The following is a 21105-nucleotide window of genomic DNA, read 5'->3' as shown; positions in this document are numbered from 1 at the left end:
TGTGTTCCAAAATAAACAAACAATTGCTAGGTGTTAAAATTTTCGCAAGTAGTAAAAATTGCAATGACAGTTGAAAGGCAATTTGATAAGGTGTGAAAACCCGTTTTTCACTGTTAACGCATGACCGATATAAGTTGATATGGGCATTTGAGATGATAATTATGAGAAGTTAATGACGAGAAGTTAACGCTTTAGATGTGGTCAGAAGGTTCTTTGAATTCACTGCCGATGCTGACCGTGATCTTCAGACGCTCTGTACGCTGTCACGTCACATTTCGATTGAACAGTTTCGCGAAACCGACAAGATGCGCCAATCAACAATCCTTGATTTTGCGAAACTTAAATCTGACTAATGCCACAATATGTTCTGTCATTCAAATGTTGCTTGTTACGAAAATGTGCTTTTTTGTTAAAATAATCATTTCTATTTATTCATTTATTGTTTTTTCTTTTGCGTTTACATTTAGTTTACGTCAACATATTAGCGATTTCCACAACGCAACACATAATCGGTGTATTAGTAAACAGTCTGTTTGACGACTTCAAAATTAAAATACACTGAAAGATATTTCATATCAAACTGGAAAATTGAAAATCGGGTCGTTCAAAACATCGGTTCCCTCGAGGGTTTGGCTCGGTCCCTGGCGACCTCGAGCGATCGCAGTTTTACTGTAATACATTTAAAAGATGTGCATAATTTCCTTTACTGGCACCTTACCACTTGAACACTATGTTTCATATACCTAGCTTGCAGACTATTCGAGTCCACACAATCCACTTTTTTCAAACAAACGCATTAAAAGTGGTATTTTCACTACCGTATTTGTGTTGACAAAGCAGCCACATTCTTTGTCTGATAAACAGTATAATCATCTTATACAAAGTTGCATTTACCTAAGTTGCATACTTCTTGATTTATTGCAGCGTAGTTTTTCTGGACAGACAGAGAGAGGGTTCACCAACAGACCCTGCCAGTTTAAAACAATTTAATGAACCTCACATGAACAACTACTATCATATTTCTCATCTTAAGTAGCCTTGAGTAATAAACTTTCATGATACCTTAATTGATGATATCCTTGACGTATAAATGACTAAAACTAAGGTACAGCACTTATTTTATTTGTGATCAACCAAACGTGTAGTGACCTATGATGACCAGCACCATATCACAAGCCCAGGTGACATAACAGTCACAACACACTGTCATGTGCCTCAGAGCTTATACAAGTGACCAATACAGCTCCAGGCTAGTCTTGGTCATGCTCAGACAAGGTGTACAGCTGACTTGGAGTGATAGCCTTCCTTTGGGACTTGAAGAACCTGTAGATGTTAACACAGCTCAGGTGTGCACATTACATGTACAGAGAGTTCTTCAAGGAGTAGGAGTCCACTATATGTCTCATTACTTCCTCAGCTTTAGTGTTCCCCTGCAAAATAAAAGGGAATTGTTTTGAATATGTGTTTGCCATTTAAAAATGTTCGGTATGTGTCATTTGGCAGGATTCTTATGACTGATGTTTCACCATATTAATATGAGCTCATTACACCCTCACCTATGGAAGCATTATGAAGCTTACTGAGAGTGCTGTTGAGCAAACACCACCACTCTTTTGTTGTTTTTTCTCCAGTTTAACAATGGGCATTAATCAATTGTTCACAATGCCACTGATGACGAGACCATGGCTATGTGATACCTGTAACACAATACAGTCTTGCATATTCACGTGAGCACATATTGGGGAAATACCTGAGCTAAGAAGCTAGCCAGGTGAGGTCACGTGTATATGACGTAAGCAAAATGTGCTTTGGGCCGTCTGCCCGTAGCCTGGGAGTCTGGTTCGGACTTCCAAGCTATGAAGTCGGACATTTGCTTCTGAGTTGATATATGGCTTTAAATTCCACCTTTGTGTTGCTTGTAAATAAAATGTAGAAACTTTGCAAACTTATTAAAAAAACATATTGTGACCATGGACCATTGTGTCACAATACCTCAACATAAACTTCCAACCAAGCGTTTTTTTGCAAAAAACTTGTTGCCACTGTGGGAGAGTTTGCATCATCGCAGAAAATTGCCACAATATATTCCAGGGTAGCCAACGTGTTAATCCACTGCTATCACAAGCTACTTCCGAAAAGCATACACGCGGCATTTCACCGCCATGCGGCTTACCTCGATATGCAGGTATTTTAGCAGAAAAAGGTGGAACAAATAGAAGATGTGCCAGAAACGCATGGTTGGTAGTTTAATATATTTGTAGAACACAAGCTATTATTATGGTACACTTCTTTTTTAGAGTTTTAGTATGATAATTCTAAAAGCTTGAAAAAACAGGTACTTAAGTTACCAGATTCCAATGGTAACTGAAGGAGCCTGACAAGTCAAAACATTAACAGAGGGGAGGCTATTGATAAGACTATGTTACCTGGTATATGTCCTTGATGGGGGTGGTCTTGAGGAGGGGTCTGAACACAGCCATGGTTTCTGAGTCCAGGTAGAGACAGTCTGTGTAGCATACGTACAGCACTGCCTTTACGTCACGTGCCTGTAGGACCGTCAACACTGTAACACAGTGAATACACAACATATGCTTGCAACGACACTTACTCAATGACTGATAATATACTAATGTAGTAAAAGCCGTTCATGATTGTTAATTAACTAGCGCATCTTCAAACTTGTATTGGCACTAACATGTGTACTTCATCAAAAGGATGTACTGAAGAAAAGAACACACGTTTTTGTTTGTGAATCCTGGGTGAGTATTTAGTTGAAGGCTTTTGGCCTGCAATCAATTATCAGTCAAATAAATATACAATGTAGTAAGTTGACACGGCTCCATTTATCAAGACAACAATTAAATTGTATTTAATAATTTGAAAATTAACATTTTCTAACACGTTCAACTCACACTGGGCTGCCAGGCCAGACAGGAGATTGGGCTGCTCAAGGAAGGGGCACACAGGTGTCCCAGCAAAGCGCCCGGTCTTGAGAGCCCGCAGGAACGGTGTTTCAAGCTCTGACACAGGCACATCACTGCGGTACTCACTCAACATTGTCGAACACAGGATGCTAGCATACAGGCTTGGGGAGTCTGTGCTCAGACAGGAAAACAACTGAAATGGAAGTGATAGTCTCCCTTGGATGTTTTAGATGTATGAATTTATTGAAACACTTTTTAGCTGCACTCTCACAGATTTACCATTTTTACAACTTTTTTATTTTTTGTCTTGGAAAGGGCAAATTTTTGCGTAAATTTAATATCTGCAAACCAATGATACAAGACTGCTAACATTACAAAAGATCAGATCACAGATTTTCATATTTACGTTTGAAAATTAATATTTAATGGCTTAAGAAAATGCATAAAAAATCAAGTTTTGAACTTAAATATAAACATCTGCGATCTAATTTTTTGTCAGCAGTCTTATATAATTGGTTTCCATGGATTTTTACAAAAATTGGCTCGTTCCAAGATAAAAAATAAAGAAGTTGTCAAAACGTTCAATCTGTGAGAGTGCAGCTTTAAAGCTTAAAGTTTTAATCTCAACAAAGACAACTAATATAAATCTGGCTAAGGCCTAACTTTCTTATCTGGGCTTTATATAAGAGTGCATGAAAACATTTTTTTCGTAACATACTTTTTTTTTTTACAACCAATGGCTTTCTTACCAGTGACTTTTTCGCAACTCAAGTAAAGCATGAGATTTACCTTAACATAGTGGAGAAGTGTAATCTATTGGTGACAAAATGGAAAGACAGGCAATATATATGTTTTCTAATTTGGTAGTTTTAAAAGATTGAAGATAATAAATTTTATGGAACCAACCTGATCTGCCCATGAGTAACATTGCTCATCTGAAACATCTGTTTTGCACAGACACAGGTAAGCCTGGTCGTTACTTCTGGACCGATATATGTAGCAAGTTTTGTCAGAGGGGGCTGTCTGATCAAAGGTGTTCACATCATTGTCTGACATCCCACTGAAAAGTGCTCCCACAACGTAGAACTGTTCAGTCAATATATAGGCCTGCACAAAACCTGAAAAAAGAATGAGGAAAAAAATATGTAAATCAAAATAAAAACAATGGAACAATGAAACACTTCAAAATTTAAAAGCTATTTTATAATAAGTTAAAAGAAGAGCCCGCAGAAGAAGAAGCAGTTATTTAACAGTATTGTTTTTGACAAAATCAGAATCTACTACTAGATGTACTTACTTAATGGAAACAAACAAATGCTTTGAAACAGAAACAAACCTTAACTTTTTCTTTACAAATACAATATCACAGAGCAAAAGGTTCCTGCTATTATATAAAGTTATTTCATCTTCTCAACATTTACCTGCAGCAGCCGGGCCAATAGCGATGACTAAAGTCTGACATGGAACCTTCTGGTCTGGAGTTGTGAGACGTTCGGCTTGCACAACAGGGGACCATCTCACGCTCGTCCTACAGAACATAATGAATGCAGCAAAATAATAAAAGGGAATCAATTTGGTCACTCGAGAGCTTAGTCTCAATAAAACATGATCCTTATACTATGGAAATAAATAATATAATATAGCATCATAACAGTTTAGTCTTAATAATAATGATATAATAATATTTTTATTGAGCCACAGTCCTTATCAAACAAATGGCATGTGCTTCTACTGTTTTATTCGATATTTTATTTAAATGGTATTTGCCAAGCAAAGCTAAACAATTCTATAATGATATCTTTTAGTTTAAAACCATGACAGTTACACAAACAAAAACACAAACAAAACATAAGATCATGTGATGTACATTTTGAATGAGCACTAAGTTTGGTTTTGATGCCAAAAGATATTTCAGACTGACTTTCAATATTTGTTTTAAACAGAGCTTGAACTTTGGCTTGAAAAATAATTATATAAAATTTGTTCTTAGTCTTAGGCCACAATTAAGAGAATTCTTGTTTGAAGTTAATCCACCCACAATTTAGCGAGGGATTTTTTGAATTGTTCTTTTCCCTGTAGTATGAACTTTTGGGCTACTTACTCTCTCCTCTTAAGAAAATAGACAGAAAAAATGACATAGAAGGCGGCTAAAGTCAAGCAGATAGCTGTGGCATAATCATATGAACAACTATCAAAAAATCACTTCAGTTTATAATTGCCTGGGAAAGTAGAACATGTTTGTTTATAAAAAAATAATATTAAAACCCTTATTTAACTAAAGAATAACGTTTCTTCCCTAGTTAGCTCGGACACGCTACCTTAAATTAAACTTCAACCCTATTCTCGGACTGCATTGTCCCAAAAATTAAGTATGAAATTAATAATATATACAAGTGATTAACAATGATTGCTTACAAAACCAATGATTGGAGAAATAATTATAATGGTTCAAAAATCAATGTTTAATTATCCCAAAAACAAGAACGAACAAACAGAAACATTTCAACACCTATGCTTTATCTTATAGGACCAGTAAACAAAACGCTTATATACCAATCACAATATATCAGTGAAACCCACAGTCCTAAATGTATAGCCTTTACGGGGAATCAAACCATAGACCCTGTTCTGTCTGTATCGCAATGATCCAGGCTTACTAAGAGGCCAAAAAGAAACCACACGGATGTCCGAATCTGGAAACTAGAAGCTGTAGCGCAATGCTTCACTTTAATTCTCCTAGCCCCCAATAGTTCAGAACCCGCCCTAAACAGTACAAAAAGATACTTCAAAGCTTCCCTATATATTATTAACTTGATGTTCTCACATCGGCGTCGAGACAAGAACTAACTATTTCTATGCCTTTCGCTTCTTATATACCCTAACATCACGTGACCAGAATGGAATGGTCCATTCTTAACAAACTCTAAGGTTGAAACCATTATATATAACTAACGTTACAGAGTAGGGGTGTCAAGTTTATCAAACATACGAAAACATAGAAAACTATTAAGAATACAACTTATTCGTATTAATTAATCATTTACTAGCTAAATTTAGACATTTAATACTAAAACCATAACATTAGTATTAAATACACGAAATCATCATAAAGAAGTCATAGCGATAAAGCGAAAATCAAATACTCTATAAAATTCACTAAAACAGAAATGATTATTTTCTGGGCTCCGGACTACATGATTCCATGAACATTACATAACATATTCTATGCTTTTGAAAGTAAATATGGTTTCATGGTTTTTGAAAATGATTTGACAATTTTTACTTAATGTTAGCCAAAATAATGCAAGTTTAGGGATTTGTTTTAACATTTGGATATTCATTTTGTTCACGTTGAATTGCCAAAAAAAAATCGTTGAAGACTCGGAAGCGGCTGTTAATATGGACTATTCCAATAAGGGATAAGGGTTGCCTAAAAAATGAATTGTACATAAAATTCATACATATTACTAATTGTACAGTACTGATATTATAGGTAAACGGACATTTGCCCCCCCGGACATTTGCCCCCCCGGATGTTTGCCCCCCTTTTGGACCATGGCGGACATTTGCCCCCCCGCCGTTTTCGAGGGGGCGGACATTTGCCCCCCCTCAATGTTCGAGGGGGCGGACATTTGCCCCCCCTCCATTTTCGATCGGAACTACGTCAACGGCCCTTTCAGGTAAATTCAATTCAATGCAGCAGTTTATTGGCATAACATAATTATACAATTACACTTCTAGCCATCAAATTTAAATAATATATAAATTGTCACGTCGATCAATGAGTCAATAATTTGCGTTAGGACTGAACATCTGTAATGTACCTGTAATATGATATGATGAATGTGCTAAAATGAATGTGCTATTTTGATCTTGATTAGTGAATTACTTATCATACCATTCAGAGAACAGAAACGTATTTTTTGCTGTATATACTTGTATATATGAGTGCTATAAATGTGCTATATGACTTCTGATTTGAAATAAAAATATTATAAAAGGATTTACATTGTTGTCTTACCTAAGCCTAGGCCTACATCGTCACATGTGTGACCTGAACGGTGTAATCTGTATTTATATGTAATTAGTGACAAACATACAAACTGGTGTAAATCGGTTGGCAGTTTGAACGTAAATTGAACAAATAGTTAAAGAAAAAAATGTTCATTTTTTTTATAAATTAATATATTTTTATTATCTTGGTATAAACTTATAAAACCGGGGGGGGGCAAATGTCCGCCCCCTCGAAAACGGCGGGGGGGCAAATGTCCGCCCCCTCGAAAACGGCGGGGGGGCAAATGTCCGCGATGGTCCAAAAGGGGGGCAAACATCCGGGGGGGCAAATGTCCGGGGGGGCAAATGTCCTAGAATCGATATTATAGCTTAAAAAATAATGGTTCATAAACATGGTGTTTTGTATGAATGATTAAAGATTAAACAAAACATGTAAACTTAAAAAAATTGGGTTCAAATTGGATATTGTTCCAGGAAATAAGATATAAATAAGTTCCATTACGTCTCAATGTATTCACTGTCGATATCATCGTCGTCATCGTCTACAGCTCTTGAAAATGATGGTACAATTTCGCCAAAGAAAGTCGCCATTTTGTCGGGTAGCAGTCAACTGGTTTGTGGAACAGGAGCGAGACAAATCGGCCAATTACAAAATCGGCCCATGAGACATTTCGGCCCCAAAAAGATATTGAATCGAGATTTTCGGCCCCTTACATTTAGGCCACTTAGTTTTATTTTAGTTTTTAGTTTTAATACATTAAAAACAGTAGAAATGTTGCTTTAGCATAAACATATTTGTGCGTGAGGTGGTTTAGGAGGCTTTGGCTCATACTATACTGTGAGTGGGGAAGGTATTCCGTGAGTGAGGGGGATGGGGAAAGGGTGTGGAAGTCAGGGGGCGGGGGGTACAAAAAGATCTCAAAAGCTACACGTAATGACCGGAATACACATTTAGATTTTCCTTATCATTTAAATGATTGTCAGTGGGGTCGGGGTGGCTGGAGCTCCTACTATAATGTGGGTGTGGAGGGTATGCCGTATGTGAGGGGGGTGGGGGTAGCCGGAGTAAGGGAGGGGTATAAAAAGGACAGAAATGCTACAGCTTATTTCTGGAAAACGCTTTCACCTTGCTTAGAAGTTAATTTGAATTGTTTCTATAAATATATTTATACAACTGGTTTTCTACTTCTGATTTGCCAATTTAAAATGAATCTCATTCGAATATAGCAAACAATTTGACCATGACAAAAAGGTCAATCCGTGAGAAATGCAGCTTTAACCGATATGAATGACAACTCTTGTGGCTCACAAATTGAATTAATGAAATCGCAAAATATCGCCAAAACCAGAAATCTAAGTAAATTCATAAAGCAAGGAATTTCTTATAAGAAATTATTTTGAAAATAATATGATCTAATATATTAAGTAATACATAATATTAGCCTAAAAATCCCTATTATCCTTGAATTTCAAATATATAGCATTTGCATTTTAATTTAGATATTTACCATTTGTAAAAAATATATTATATTCTCTATTATGTTTTTTATTCTTATTATGCTTTCCTTGTTAATTGCCATATATCTCTGTGACCATCTTTATTGATTGGCAAATCATGAATTGTGAGGAAACTATTCTTTACATGTTTACGACAATAAACAACTCTTGTCTATCAGTCTGTCTGTAACCGAAAATTTATTGTCAGTCAATGGCATTAAAATCAAGTAAACATATTTCATTGTTATGTATGTACAGGCGACTTGTGTGAGGAGTTTTGTGCTGTTCTTTCATGTTTCTTGATTGTGATTTTTTGTTTTTATGTTCTATATCTTTGGCGTTTACCTAGTGCCATTAGACCGGGTGTATGCTTAAACTTTTTGCTGCTGAGCTTGTTTCTGTAGATTTACGCATAAATATTGGTATACTGGGTATTTAATTTCTGACACTTTGGCAGTACACAAGGTGGGACATAGGGACCCTCATCTTACGTCATCCAGAAAGGTAATATGGTAATGCCATTGACACTTGACAGGTGTAAAAAGGGTCAAGCCACAACCGTACGGAAACAAACCAGTCTTCAGTTCACATGCCAATTAAGTGTGTATTTGTCACCTGGTGTCAATTAGTTGAGTCATTACATAAATACCAGGACAATTCTCAAACGACCATAATGTAATTCCGTAGTTTGACTTACGCGTGTATGGCAAAATTAGGTTTTAACCTAAAAACATTTCTTTCCTTAGTTCATTTCCATTTCTATTTAACATTGATTTTCTGACATTTGAAGTGTTTAAAGGAATAAATTAAAAATAGCTTCATCAATAAATGTATTAGCTTGACAATGGATTGTGTGGTGTGTTGGAATAGTTGCTTATCTGGCATTATTCAGTGCAGCAAATGCAAGAAATGCATGCACAGTGACTGCGTTAACATCGCAGAGGCCGAACTGCCGTCGTGGTCCACCAAGCATGCGCGTTTTTTCTGCCCCAAGTGCGTCTTCTCCGGGGATGAATATAACGCAGGCAGCGCTCTACTTCGGTAAGTCGTAGAAACTGAGTAACGACTGTTGGATTTTTTTTTATGACGTACTGTATATTACATGAACTTTACATGAGCAGATAAATTCCACAAAATAGCAATGTAAACAATATGACTTATGCGACATGTCTGGCATTCATTCGGAGCTCCTCGGCCATTTTTATCGAAAACAACCTCGGGTGCATTTGGACGGTTTACATTTTAAAAAGCGGTTCGTCAGTTGCAAGTAGATCGCGTAGTAATTTGATTAAGCAGTTTAACTCTTGGAATCTTGGAATCTAGGCAATAATATACTTCACAATCAATTTAAACTTATATCAATAAATACAACTCGATATTTTATTAAAGGTATAATTAAAAAAAACTACGAACTACCCAAACTAATGTACCGGCATACACCCGAGGTTGTTTTCGATAAAAATGGCCGAGAAGTTCCGAATGTCCGAATGGGCATTATAACGTGAACAAGTATTGAAAAATTCATTTACAAAATCTACTTTCTATGTGTGTTTCGGCACGGAGCAATTTGACCGGTTTTTAACCCCCCCCCCCCCCCAGCTTATTCTGATTGTCCCTGACAACCTCGCTATCCTGGGGGCCGTTTCAATAAAGGATTTTAGTCGTAACTCCAATTCTCTTAAACCTGTATAAAGATTAACAATACATGCACATCAATTATTTTTATTTACTCAATTTGGCGTTCATTTTCAATGCTGACTCGAGTTCAGTTCACTCCAATATGTATTAAAATAATGAAACTATGACACTAAGATAATTTCAACTTACGATAAAAATCTTTATTGAAACGCACCCCAGTATCTTACTGTGTTTTCGTCATGTCATATTAATTAAGAAACACTGGAGAACGTTTTATTAGTTATTTAGATATAAAGTACATTTTTGGAATAAACCATGACAAAATTCATGATAAGTACGTTTGGTCCGCGTTAAACGTTAATTTCAATGTTTCAATGAGGTTGAAAGATAAAAAAGGTATTTTGCAACCTTTATTCAAAGTGCTCGGTATTTCATTCTTTTAGTTCTTTCTTAGCAACGATAACGCAAATACAAAATTGTCATATCTACATAATATGTGTCTTAAATGAACCGAAATCGATGACCCATTAAAAGTTAAATCAACATTTCATAACTACATGTATGTTGTTGATATTCTTATCTTGCCCATGGGCAAAGATAAAACAAGTACCCGTATCATGTATGGAACTCATTTCTAATGGTCGCCACATTGTAATTACCTCCACTGTTGAAGACAGTTGTCCGTAGCATCATAGAATCTTGCCTTGCGGCAATCTTTACAATGCTAATTCATTATTTCTCGCTTCAATTGTCACCAGTTTTCATGCACCTTTCAAGAAATAATGCTTCACTCTCCTCAAAACTATTTAAAGACCGATTTGACAATTAATATAATCTGAAACCCTGCGCGCATAAAAAATATTTTTTTAATTAATTTTGAGGTGGGAAAAAAGCATCTACAATAGCCGCTCGTGTAAGTTAGGTTTATCCCAATCCTCGCGCAGGGTGTTTTACGGAAACTCGGTCAACCTCGTTGAGCTCGGGTCGGTATGAACCAGGCCCCAATTTCTCGAAACTTCTTAAGTCCCTCCACAGGACTCACTATTTTTATTGTTCTACAATATGCGTTATATTAAAAAGTTTTTAGAGATTATATAAGAAAAATCTGTATGTTAATTGGGAAAAAAAAAACATTTTTCATTTATCAAAATCCATTATTAGTATGTATTTTGGCTAATTGAAATAAGCTTAAGAAGTTTCGAGACATTTGGGCCTGTCTTACACTCACGACCATGGAAGATACTTATTTTCTCCCACCTCAGATAAGTAGATCCAATAATATAACCATGCTAGAAATTCCCACGGGCGAAGATAAAATGCCCCTATTGAACTCCTTTTTAATGGTCACCACATTGTAAGTACCTCCCTTGTTGAAGACTATCGTCTGTAGCATCATTGAAACATTGTCTTGTGGCAATACTTAATTAATTTATTCTCTCTTCAAATGTCGGCATAAAACAGTTTTCATGCACCTTTGAAGAAATAATGCTTCACTCCTGAACTATTAAATGACCGATTTGACAATTAACATAACCTGGACCACTGCGCGCATATCCATGACAACCACGAATTGTCGCATATCCAAACGCAATTATTTTCACTAAGCACAAAAGTGTTCCAGCAAAAAATACATTTTACTTTTTTAATTTTATATAACTGAGGTGGGAGAAAAAGCAACTTCCATAGCTGCTCGTGTAAGATAGGTTCATCTCGACCCTCGTGCAGGGTGTTTTGCGGAAAATCTTACACTCTCGGCCATGGAAGATACTTATATTCTAGCATGGTTAAATTTTTGATTCTACTTATCTGAGGTGGTATAAAAACAATTCTATATCTGTCCACGAATAGCCGTTGTACAAACTGATAATCACAAAATTTGCAAATATCAATTATGTATGCAACCTAGGGTGTGTGTAAAGTATGTGACGCTAAATGTTAATACTCCATATTTGAGTAAAACACGGATAAAAACGCGATTGAAATCAAATGTCTTTTCAAGTTAGACACATATGTTAAGAAATTATACCCATTTAAAGGCTTGCGTTATAATTTAGTGAAAAAACGGAACCGTAACATGCAAACTTTGTTCAACATGGCAAACTTTTCGTTGCTGAACTTTCCTCCAAAGCACTTATCACATTGTAGTCTAATCGAAGCCAACACAAATTCTGAGTTCTGCAAACACCAATCAAACTCAAAATCAACACATAGACATGTATAAAACATGACTGATTAACCTTTTACTAAAAATACATTTATAGAAAATACTGATATAGAAATTGTCCCCGTGTACTTTACTGTGGTCGACTATAATCTCATAAGATAGAAATACCGTAATATCCCTCAATTTCAATTAATTTCAATTTCCTTTATAAGAACCATTGTTTTCGACATTTATTCATCCTTTTGGAATATTAAAACAATATTGTTAATTGTGGTAAATCTTATTTAAGTAAGAGTGCATGTTTAAGTAATCCGTCATAAATAAAAAGACATCTTACAGGTTTATTTTCTTTGGTTAAATGTTACACTACGAGACCAGATGAAATTATAGTTATATAATCATAGTGTATAATACATACATATACATAACATTTATTCAGCATTAAACGTTTACACATTCATAGCCAAAATAAATTATATCACTTTGTCGTAAAAAGCAAAGACATGGTCAATAAAGAGATGTTGTATAATTTCTTACATATTCGTAACAATGGTTTTAGTTATCACATCATGTTAATTTCGTGATCTTAAATAATATAAATGCAAAGTACAAAAGTTTACTAATATTTCGTAATGTTTTTCTTGAATCTGAAGACATCAAAGTGGTAGACTTTTGTTTTGTAGGCCAATGGCAAAAATAAGTTAAAGTATTCTCTTCTAAGATTATTATAATATGGACAAACTAGAAGTTTTCAATGACATTCATGTTGCAATAAGTACAAATTCTATCTGCCCTCGGTATATTATGATGTCTACCCGTTTCAATCAATAAATCGTGGGAGGAAACTCGAAATTTTGTAAGTGCTATTCTAAATTTGTTCGTATTGCATCTAGATAATTTTCTTTCAAGTTCATTTTTATTCCAACATTATGTTTCTAATCTGTTTGTAATGTGGAGTTATCTATATTTATGTTTGATATCAAAGTACTCCTTAATTAGCGTCCTATTCAAACATGTCATCAATGCTTAATTATTGCAATGGTTAATGAATGCATGTGAAAAAGACACAATCGCTTTTTTAAGCTTTTTAAAGCTGCACTCTCACAGATATACAATTTTAACAACTTTTATATTTTTTGTCTTGGAAAGGGAATAAATTTGCGTAAGTATCTACAAACCAATGATAAAAATTACTGACAAAAGATCACATCGCAGATTTTCAAATATCCGTTAGAAAATAGTTACTAACGGTTTAAGAAAAATGCATAAATTTTTTGAACTGAGATATATAAATCTGCGATGTTATTTGTCAAAAGTCTTATTTAACTGGTTTCTATGGATTTTGAAAAAATGGGCTCGTTCCAAGACGAGATAAAAGTTGTCAAACGTTCAATCTGTGAGAGTGCAGCTTTAACATCTGTAAAGGACTAACACATATTTGCCTCAAAAACTTGCTTGCCTACCCTACCAAACGGATCAATACTACAAGACAGTGGGATTGCTTATGTTCAAATTAAATTTTAAGTTAATTAGTCAAGCATTTGACACATTACGACAAGTTTGTCTCATTAAAAACGTGTGATGTGTGAACGTGTCATTAAGGGCGAGAATGAACGGCGACTGGAGGGCTTCCCTGCTTTAACTGGATGAAGTACTTGATTCATTCAACTTTCGTTTATTATTATATGAACTTTACTGCACTAGCGTACCAATGAAAACAAGATTTGAACTTGTTGTTACATTTACAAAAAGAGATGCACATTATCATAATGAACAGCATCGGTGAATACATTTTTATAAGGGATCTGTTTTTAAAACGGAATGAGACGTTAGTATAATCGTTAATCGTAACTTTTAACAATACAATTATTAATATAAACTACAACACTGGAAATGGCGCGTTTAAGCCACACCATTTAGAATTAAGTGACTCGCTAAAATCAATACATACACATGTATAACAAACATAAAATTTTAATGATCAACCTTACTAAATGCAATTATGGAAAATATAAATAACCGATAACAAGATGATACCTGTGTATACATAGCTGAAAACACAAACAAATCAAATCAAACACAGTATCCTTCATAAGAACCACATTCTTCATAATTTATTCATCCTTTTCGGTAAATTATCACAATTGCATGAATACGGGTAAAACCTCTTGTTAGGGTGCATCTTTAGATTATTTAAATAAAGTTCGGACAACACTTATGAATGCGTCTCTTGCTTTAATACTGGTATAATTACGTTTTAGCCTCCGGAGCGCTGTCGGTGATGCAGAAGTTAAACAATCTTGGATTATAGCCGAACATGCGGCTGAAAATGAGCGGCGATTGTTACAAACCTATTGTGTGACTCTTGCTTCCCAGCGCCATGGACGTGTTCCACCAAGCACCGACAGAACATCTTCAGAAATTCTGATAAATTATCATCCTGTAATGCGAGAAGTGTACAGGCCATTGTCAAGTTCAGGTGATGGAAATTGCCTCTATCGCTCTGTTTCGCTTTCCATGACAAACACACAGTCACATCACTTGTTAGTTAGGCTCCTCACTGCAATAGAACTGATTTTGAACAAATCTTTTTACGACCACAAATCATTCTTAGATGAGGACGTTATTGTAACAAGCCAATTCCCCAAACTGCTAAATGACACTATAATGGTCGGATCCTTTAGCGAGTTAGCGCATATCTACGCGATAAGTGCGGCTATCCGACTGCCTATTAATTCCTACTATCCACCTCAACTTTACCTCCGATCTTCAGGCCCACTCACAAGGGAGGTATTCGGTCGTGGTGTCCGTAAAGATTTAATTCCGGATATATGTGTGATGTGGACTAAGATGCGTCTCCCTCCTGATTCATCAGATTTCGTATCCGATCACTTTGTTTGCTTAGTTAAAGAGTCGGAAGGCCGCATTGATCGCCTAGATTCCATCTATAATTCAGAGAAAGTCTCCAACAGTGACACTGACAACTCGGCTTCAATCATTTTTGACAACGAGGACATTATTGATGGTGTGCGCGTCCCTCATGTTGAGGATTGTGTTAAGTCGTCATGTTTTGTAGAACCAATTCAGCTAGAAAACAGCATGGCAAATTATGGAAAAAGATCTGAAATGAGCGAAGCATTTTCTCCCGAAAATGTGATGCCCACTTCAGATTGGTATCCATCTGATAAGAGTGGGCAGTTAGATTCGGGTTGTTTCCTAGATACAAAAACGACAATTCAGTTACTTACTCATTCAAGTGTTGGTTTACCGTCTGTGCCTGCAGGTAGAAAAGAAAATTGTTATTTCGTAATAGAAAATGGGGACAATTCCAGTAAACGGGCGGGAGGTAGGCGTAGTAACTTTATTGATGATTGCGGGGTGTGGGATGGAAGTAAAGGGTCTTCGCCAAAAACATATTTTCTGATTGGCACAGACGAAACGCTACAAGCTGTTTTCTGGAGAAATGGTATGTTTTGCAAAAAGCGGCGAATCCAGGGTAAGGTAGAGTATTTGCCAATGGAACCACAGCCTAGTAAAGACAGAATTGCTGTGGTCCAGAGGTATTATACAAAACTGAAGCTGGACGCGTCATACAAAAAGAGGGTGACATGGTTAAGTGAGGTTGGTATTGTAAATGGACTGGCCGTTGTCGAGTATGTAGGTAAATATCCCGGTCTAGCGCCACACGGCAACTCCCGAATTCCAAATTCTGAATTTGTACGCACCCCAGCCCATGTCACTGAGAAATCAAATGAACTTGCTACTGAAATGCCATCTGAGGTGTTTGGTATACTGACCAATAAGTTTGATGAGATAACACGTTCGGTCAGCATTCAACAAGTTAAGGACCGTAAAAGGCAAATGTCCAAGGCTTCAAGCGCCAACCAAGGCCCGTCACGCAATGTCGCTGATCTAACTGATTATCTTGATGACATGGTTGCTCATGATCTTCCATTTGTACGTTCGATCATTCAAATCTCCAATAACAGTCATTCTGTTGTTCTTTACGCAGAGGGCCAACTGCAGACTACCACACTGCACAAACCGCACCAGAATAAGCGTAAAAGGGTGGAATTGCAATAGGTCGAAGGAGTAGGGTTACGGAAAATCTTGGAATTCGGGAGTAGCCGATATCTGTCTTGTATATAGTACATGTACACCACTTGTAAACAATTGTATCTGTTTGTCATTTTTTTTATTGTTATGTGTTTTCCCAGTCACTTTTAAAGTCCTGATTTTTGATTGTAATAGGTGGTAACTTAGAACCTGACAAGCTAAGCTTACCAACCCGAAAATGCATCTCTATTAAGCTAAGTAAGACAATATTTCTAGGTTTGCAATAGTTATAGAATTAATAAAAAGTTGTATATTAAAATATCCGATACTTCAGTAATTCTTTCGTTGACAACAGTCAGTTACAAAAAATACTCGCATTTAGGTTATGATAATGGGTAGCGATGACACCTTGATCTTTATAGCAAGTTGTTTGTATCAGTAAGTGTGGGCAGTTAATGTTTGTTGGTGTTTCTATGCAATATTTATGATGTCGATGTTGTCTTATGTTTGTAGTTTAATTTAAAACACATTTAGTTGATTACGGATATCATGTACTAGAATATGTCCACGTCTTTTTTCTGCTTCTTGTCCATCATGTCTGTTTCGTAACATTTGTAGATATTATGTAAAATCAATTGGAAGCGTTTGCGCTAGAAGCCAGCAAAAAGTACTGTAATTTACAAATTAGTTCATGAAACACAAATTACACAGCTATTTCCAAAATAGATTATTACAGCAAAGCTTTGTAAATAATGCAATTAACATAAAGCATATACTTCATTATTTCTTCCTATTGTCTCCATTGATACACATGACTTTCTAGCAGGTAAATGGAAACTGAAATAGACCCTTTCCATTTCTATTTGTATTGTTTTCCCTAAGCCCATGTTTGACACGTGTTTTGTATTCTTGTACAGTTTGATATATTTAAGATCACCGGACAAGGCGCTCTGTAAAAACAGAACATTCATTATGAATGAAGTTAAATATTTGTTTCTGTTCTTATTGGTTGACTTTCTTGGTCTTCAGTCAATTTTAACGTGGATGATGTTGTTTTTGGTGACGCTAACACGCAAGTAATGCGCGTTTAAAATAAGGAACTTGTCATTCATTTCCAATATTAAATCAAGAAAGTCATGGCGTTTTTTTGTTGTTGGGGATTTACTGAGCGCCTTTGTTCGGTAAAAAATGCTCAATGATGTTTTTACAATCGCCTTTATATCTTCTTCTGTTATGTGTTTCATTGTTTGACATTTGAATTTGCAACAATTATTGTAACATTTGAATTAATTTCGCTCGTGCCATGCTGTGTCGGCTTTGTGAAAATATGTCATATTTTTTGCAGATTTTGCGCGCGTGTATGTTGCTGCAGAGACCCGCCGTGAATCCCATTGTAGGGAAACTTCAGTCTAACTGAGGTGGCATATCTCTCGGAGCAATTCACGTCACGAGTGCAAAGATAACTTTTTTTAACTTGTAAATCTTTGTTTGGACGAAAACTATTTGTCAATAACGCGCAATAATTGCGACTAGCTGATGTCAACATGCATTTCCTGTCATAGGATATATATGGTACATTCAATTTTGGGTGTAACATTTATGTCTAAGCTAGGCATTCAGTAAGTCGCAACGCCATGAGTGCAATAACTCCTTTTTTGAATTGTTAAACTTTGTTTGGACGATATCTTTTTGCCTAAAACTAGCAAATTGCGGCTAGCTAATGTCGAAATTTCTTTTCTGTCATAGGATATATATGGTACAATTCAATGCTATTTTTGCAATTGTTTTTATCGACGTATATACAGTGTTCCATTTGTATTTGCAACAATTATTGAATTTATGTAATAATTTTGTATAAATTTCGCTCGTGGAACATCTCTCAGAGCAATTCATTTTTTACTTTTTTAAATTGTTAAACATTTTTTTGTACGAAAACTAATTGTCAATGACGCGCAATAATTGCGGCTAGCTGAAGTCATTCATAGGTTATGGTACAATCTATTTAAGTAACATTCTACAGTATTAAAGTCGATTTCACCACTGCTAAGTGAGTATTTCCCAAAACAACCTTTATACTGTGAAGCCTTATCAGTGAATTGAATTCAAATCTGCCGAACTGAATTGATTGATAATCGTGTTTTACGGAGATGCATTCAGTTCTTGATAAATCCATCCCCGCTTAAAGTATTTAGCTCGTGTGCTAATTGCTGCAGAGACCCGCCGTGAATCCCATTGTAGGGAAGCTTCAGTCGAACTGAGTTGGCATATCTCTAAGCGCAATTCACGTCACGAGTGCAATGACAACTTTTCTAAATTGTTAAAACTTTGTTTGGACAAAATTTATTTGTCAGTAACTAGCAAAATTGCGGCCAGCTTATGTCAAAATGCATGTCTTGTCACAGGATATATAAGGTGCATTGGATTCAATGTTAATTTTGCAATTGCCTTTATACGTCGTCTGTTATGTTTCATTTGAATTTGCAACAATTATTGAACTCGTGTAATATGTCTGTCTAACGTTTGATCGTGTCATGCTGTGTTGATATTTGAAAATATGTCATGTCCTTTGCAGTGTTTGTGCATGTGCGACCCTCCGTGAATCCCATTGTAGGGAAACCTTAATTTAACTAAATTGGCATATCTCTCGGAGCAATTCACGTCACGAGTGCAAAGACAACTTTTTTTAAATTGTTAAACTTTGTTTGAACGAAAACTGTTAGTCAATACCTAGCAATAATAGCTGATGTCAAAATGCATTTCCTGTCATAGGGTATATATGGCACATTCAATTTTGGGTGTAACATTTATGTCTAAGCTAGACATTCAGTAAGTCGATTTCACTATTGGCTTGTGCGTTTTTGCCCATCTGAAAACAGCATTATTACCGTGGACCCCATATCAGTGAATTGAATGAACATATGTCGAACAGCTGTATTAATTGATACTAATGTTTTACGAAGATGTATTGATAAATCCTTCCCCGCTTTAAGTATTTAGCTAAGTGTGCTAATTGCTGCAGAGACCCGCCGTGAGTCCCATTGTAGGGAAACTTCAGTCTGACTGAGGTGGCATATCTCTCAGCGCAATTCAACGAGTGCAATACCAACTTTGTTTGGACGAAAACTTTTGTCAATAAGTAGCATTTTTTCAATTACCTTTATACGTCGTATGCTATGTGTCTTATTTGAATTTGCAATTTTTGAACTCATGTAACATGTCTGTATAACGTTCGATCGTGCCATGCTGCGTTGGCATTTGAAAATTCATGTCAGTGTTTGCAGTGTTTGCGCATACGTATGTTGCTGCGGAGACCCATCGTGAATCCCATTGTAGGGAAACCTCAGTCTAACTGAGGTGGCATATCTCTCGGAACAGCTCACGTCACGAGTGCATAAAAACGTTTTTAAATTGTTAAACTGTGTTTTTTTCGAAAACTAATTATCAATAACTAGCAATAATGGCGACCAGATGATGTCAAAATACATTTCCTGTCATAGGATATAATATGGTGGATTCAATTTTGGACTTTTATGCCTAAGCTAGCCAATGAGTTAGTCGATTTCAGCGCGTGACAAACTAACTGGGGTGGCATATTTCAGCGCATGTTCCATAATATACAGTTTAAAGTGCTACGCGAGTTGTTAACAATTTACTACTTATATAAGTGTTGTGCATGATGAACAGAATAGGACAAAACAAAATTCGTATCAGTTCACACAATATACACAATGATATAGGTAAAAGATCACCATTGATCATTGATTGTTCTGCATATATTCATGGCGATCTGTTATAAAATGAATGAAAGCCTGAAAAAAGGAAAATTTAACGATAAAGCATTAGAGCAGTAGTTATCTAAATTGAATAAATATTGTTTTAACTATGTTCCTATAATATTCTTATGTGCGGTTCAATATATTATTGATAGGTCATTCACAAAAATATCGGATAATATTACTAAGTACACTTAAATATGAAATTCGTTGAAACTATACAACATGAACAATTTTTAAATATGAAAGGTATAAGAGAACAATAATTAGTTTAACAATTGAGCATTTCTATTCCATAATTCGAAATCCTTGTACAAAAAGATGATTACGTTATCAAGTGTACGTTTATAATCTGACTGTAAGAGTTCTTAAGCTAAAACCACGGTGGATTGTTAACGATAATATCTAGCTATGATGATGATGATGATGATTAAATTATGCGTTCATTATTAATTTACTCAGTGCAATTTTACAAATTTAAATACTGCGTTGTTCACACGTGTATTTTTGCCATTTATTATGCATGTTTCCCATTACATTTTCTATGATTGTGTACTGTAAGATTGCATGTGATACACATTTCTTTCAATGCTGGTTGAAAAAAAGCATTCCAAAGCTCCCCTACACGTCCCTGAAACAGTGCATATTTCCAAGAGTCTTTTTAACCTATTTACATTTTGAGATAGTGATATTTATATAAATGCCCATAGAATGAAATACTTACCTCATTTCACGGGTAGTTTTACAGACAGCGCCAGTGTAAGCATAAGCAGTTTAGTTATCATTATCTGAACTTTAGTGTATTTATTTTACCCGGTTTTTGATTCGAACATTTCATTCTGCGCTCTTTTTTAAAGGACACGTTTATGTTTCAATCGCGGCCCATTTTTGCAAATTAGATGAAAAAAATGTCAAATGTTTTAGCTAAAAATTAATTTGGATAAATTGATGATTAATTTATTTACAAATACGCTGATTAAACGTTCTCTTATATGTAACAATAAAAGAAAAACAATAAGATGTAGAAAAACCCTAACCA

General features: G+C 35.6%; 1 protein-coding gene across 1 annotated transcript; it reads right to left on the bottom strand.

Annotated features, from left to right (window-relative positions):
• Nucleotides 1-1106: 1106 nt before the first annotated feature.
• On the bottom strand, nucleotides 1107-7559 carry LOC128238827 (proteasome assembly chaperone 1-like). The gene is made up of 6 exons (XM_052955094.1): nucleotides 7441-7559; nucleotides 4346-4452; nucleotides 3831-4042; nucleotides 2913-3117; nucleotides 2427-2563; nucleotides 1107-1430 (listed from the first exon to the last, which is right to left on the bottom strand). The coding sequence occupies exons 1-6, from the start codon at nucleotides 7527-7529 to the stop codon at nucleotides 1356-1358; spliced, it is 825 nt and encodes a 274-aa protein (XP_052811054.1). The 5' UTR covers nucleotides 7530-7559; the 3' UTR covers nucleotides 1107-1355.
• Between the last annotated feature and the right edge of the window lie 13546 nt (nucleotides 7560-21105).

This window comes from Mya arenaria, chromosome 6 (assembly GCF_026914265.1).
Source record: "Mya arenaria isolate MELC-2E11 chromosome 6, ASM2691426v1".
Taxonomy (NCBI): domain Eukaryota; kingdom Metazoa; phylum Mollusca; class Bivalvia; order Myida; family Myidae; genus Mya; species Mya arenaria.
The sequence above is the reverse complement of the archived record's forward strand: the minus strand, read 5'-3'. Positions and strand labels throughout refer to the sequence as shown.

Coding starts and splice junctions, on each gene's coding strand:
- LOC128238827 (XM_052955094.1), bottom strand. CDS start 7,529: ATGGCGACTTTCTTTGGCGAAATTGTACCATCATTTTCAAGAGCTGTA. Junction 4,043..4,345: donor TATTGGCCCGGCTGCTGCAG/GTAAATGTTGAG, acceptor TTCTTTTTTCAG/GTTTTGTGCAGGCCTATATA. Junction 3,118..3,830: donor GTTACTCATGGGCAGATCAG/GTTGGTTCCATA, acceptor CTTCCATTTCAG/TTGTTTTCCTGTCTGAGCAC.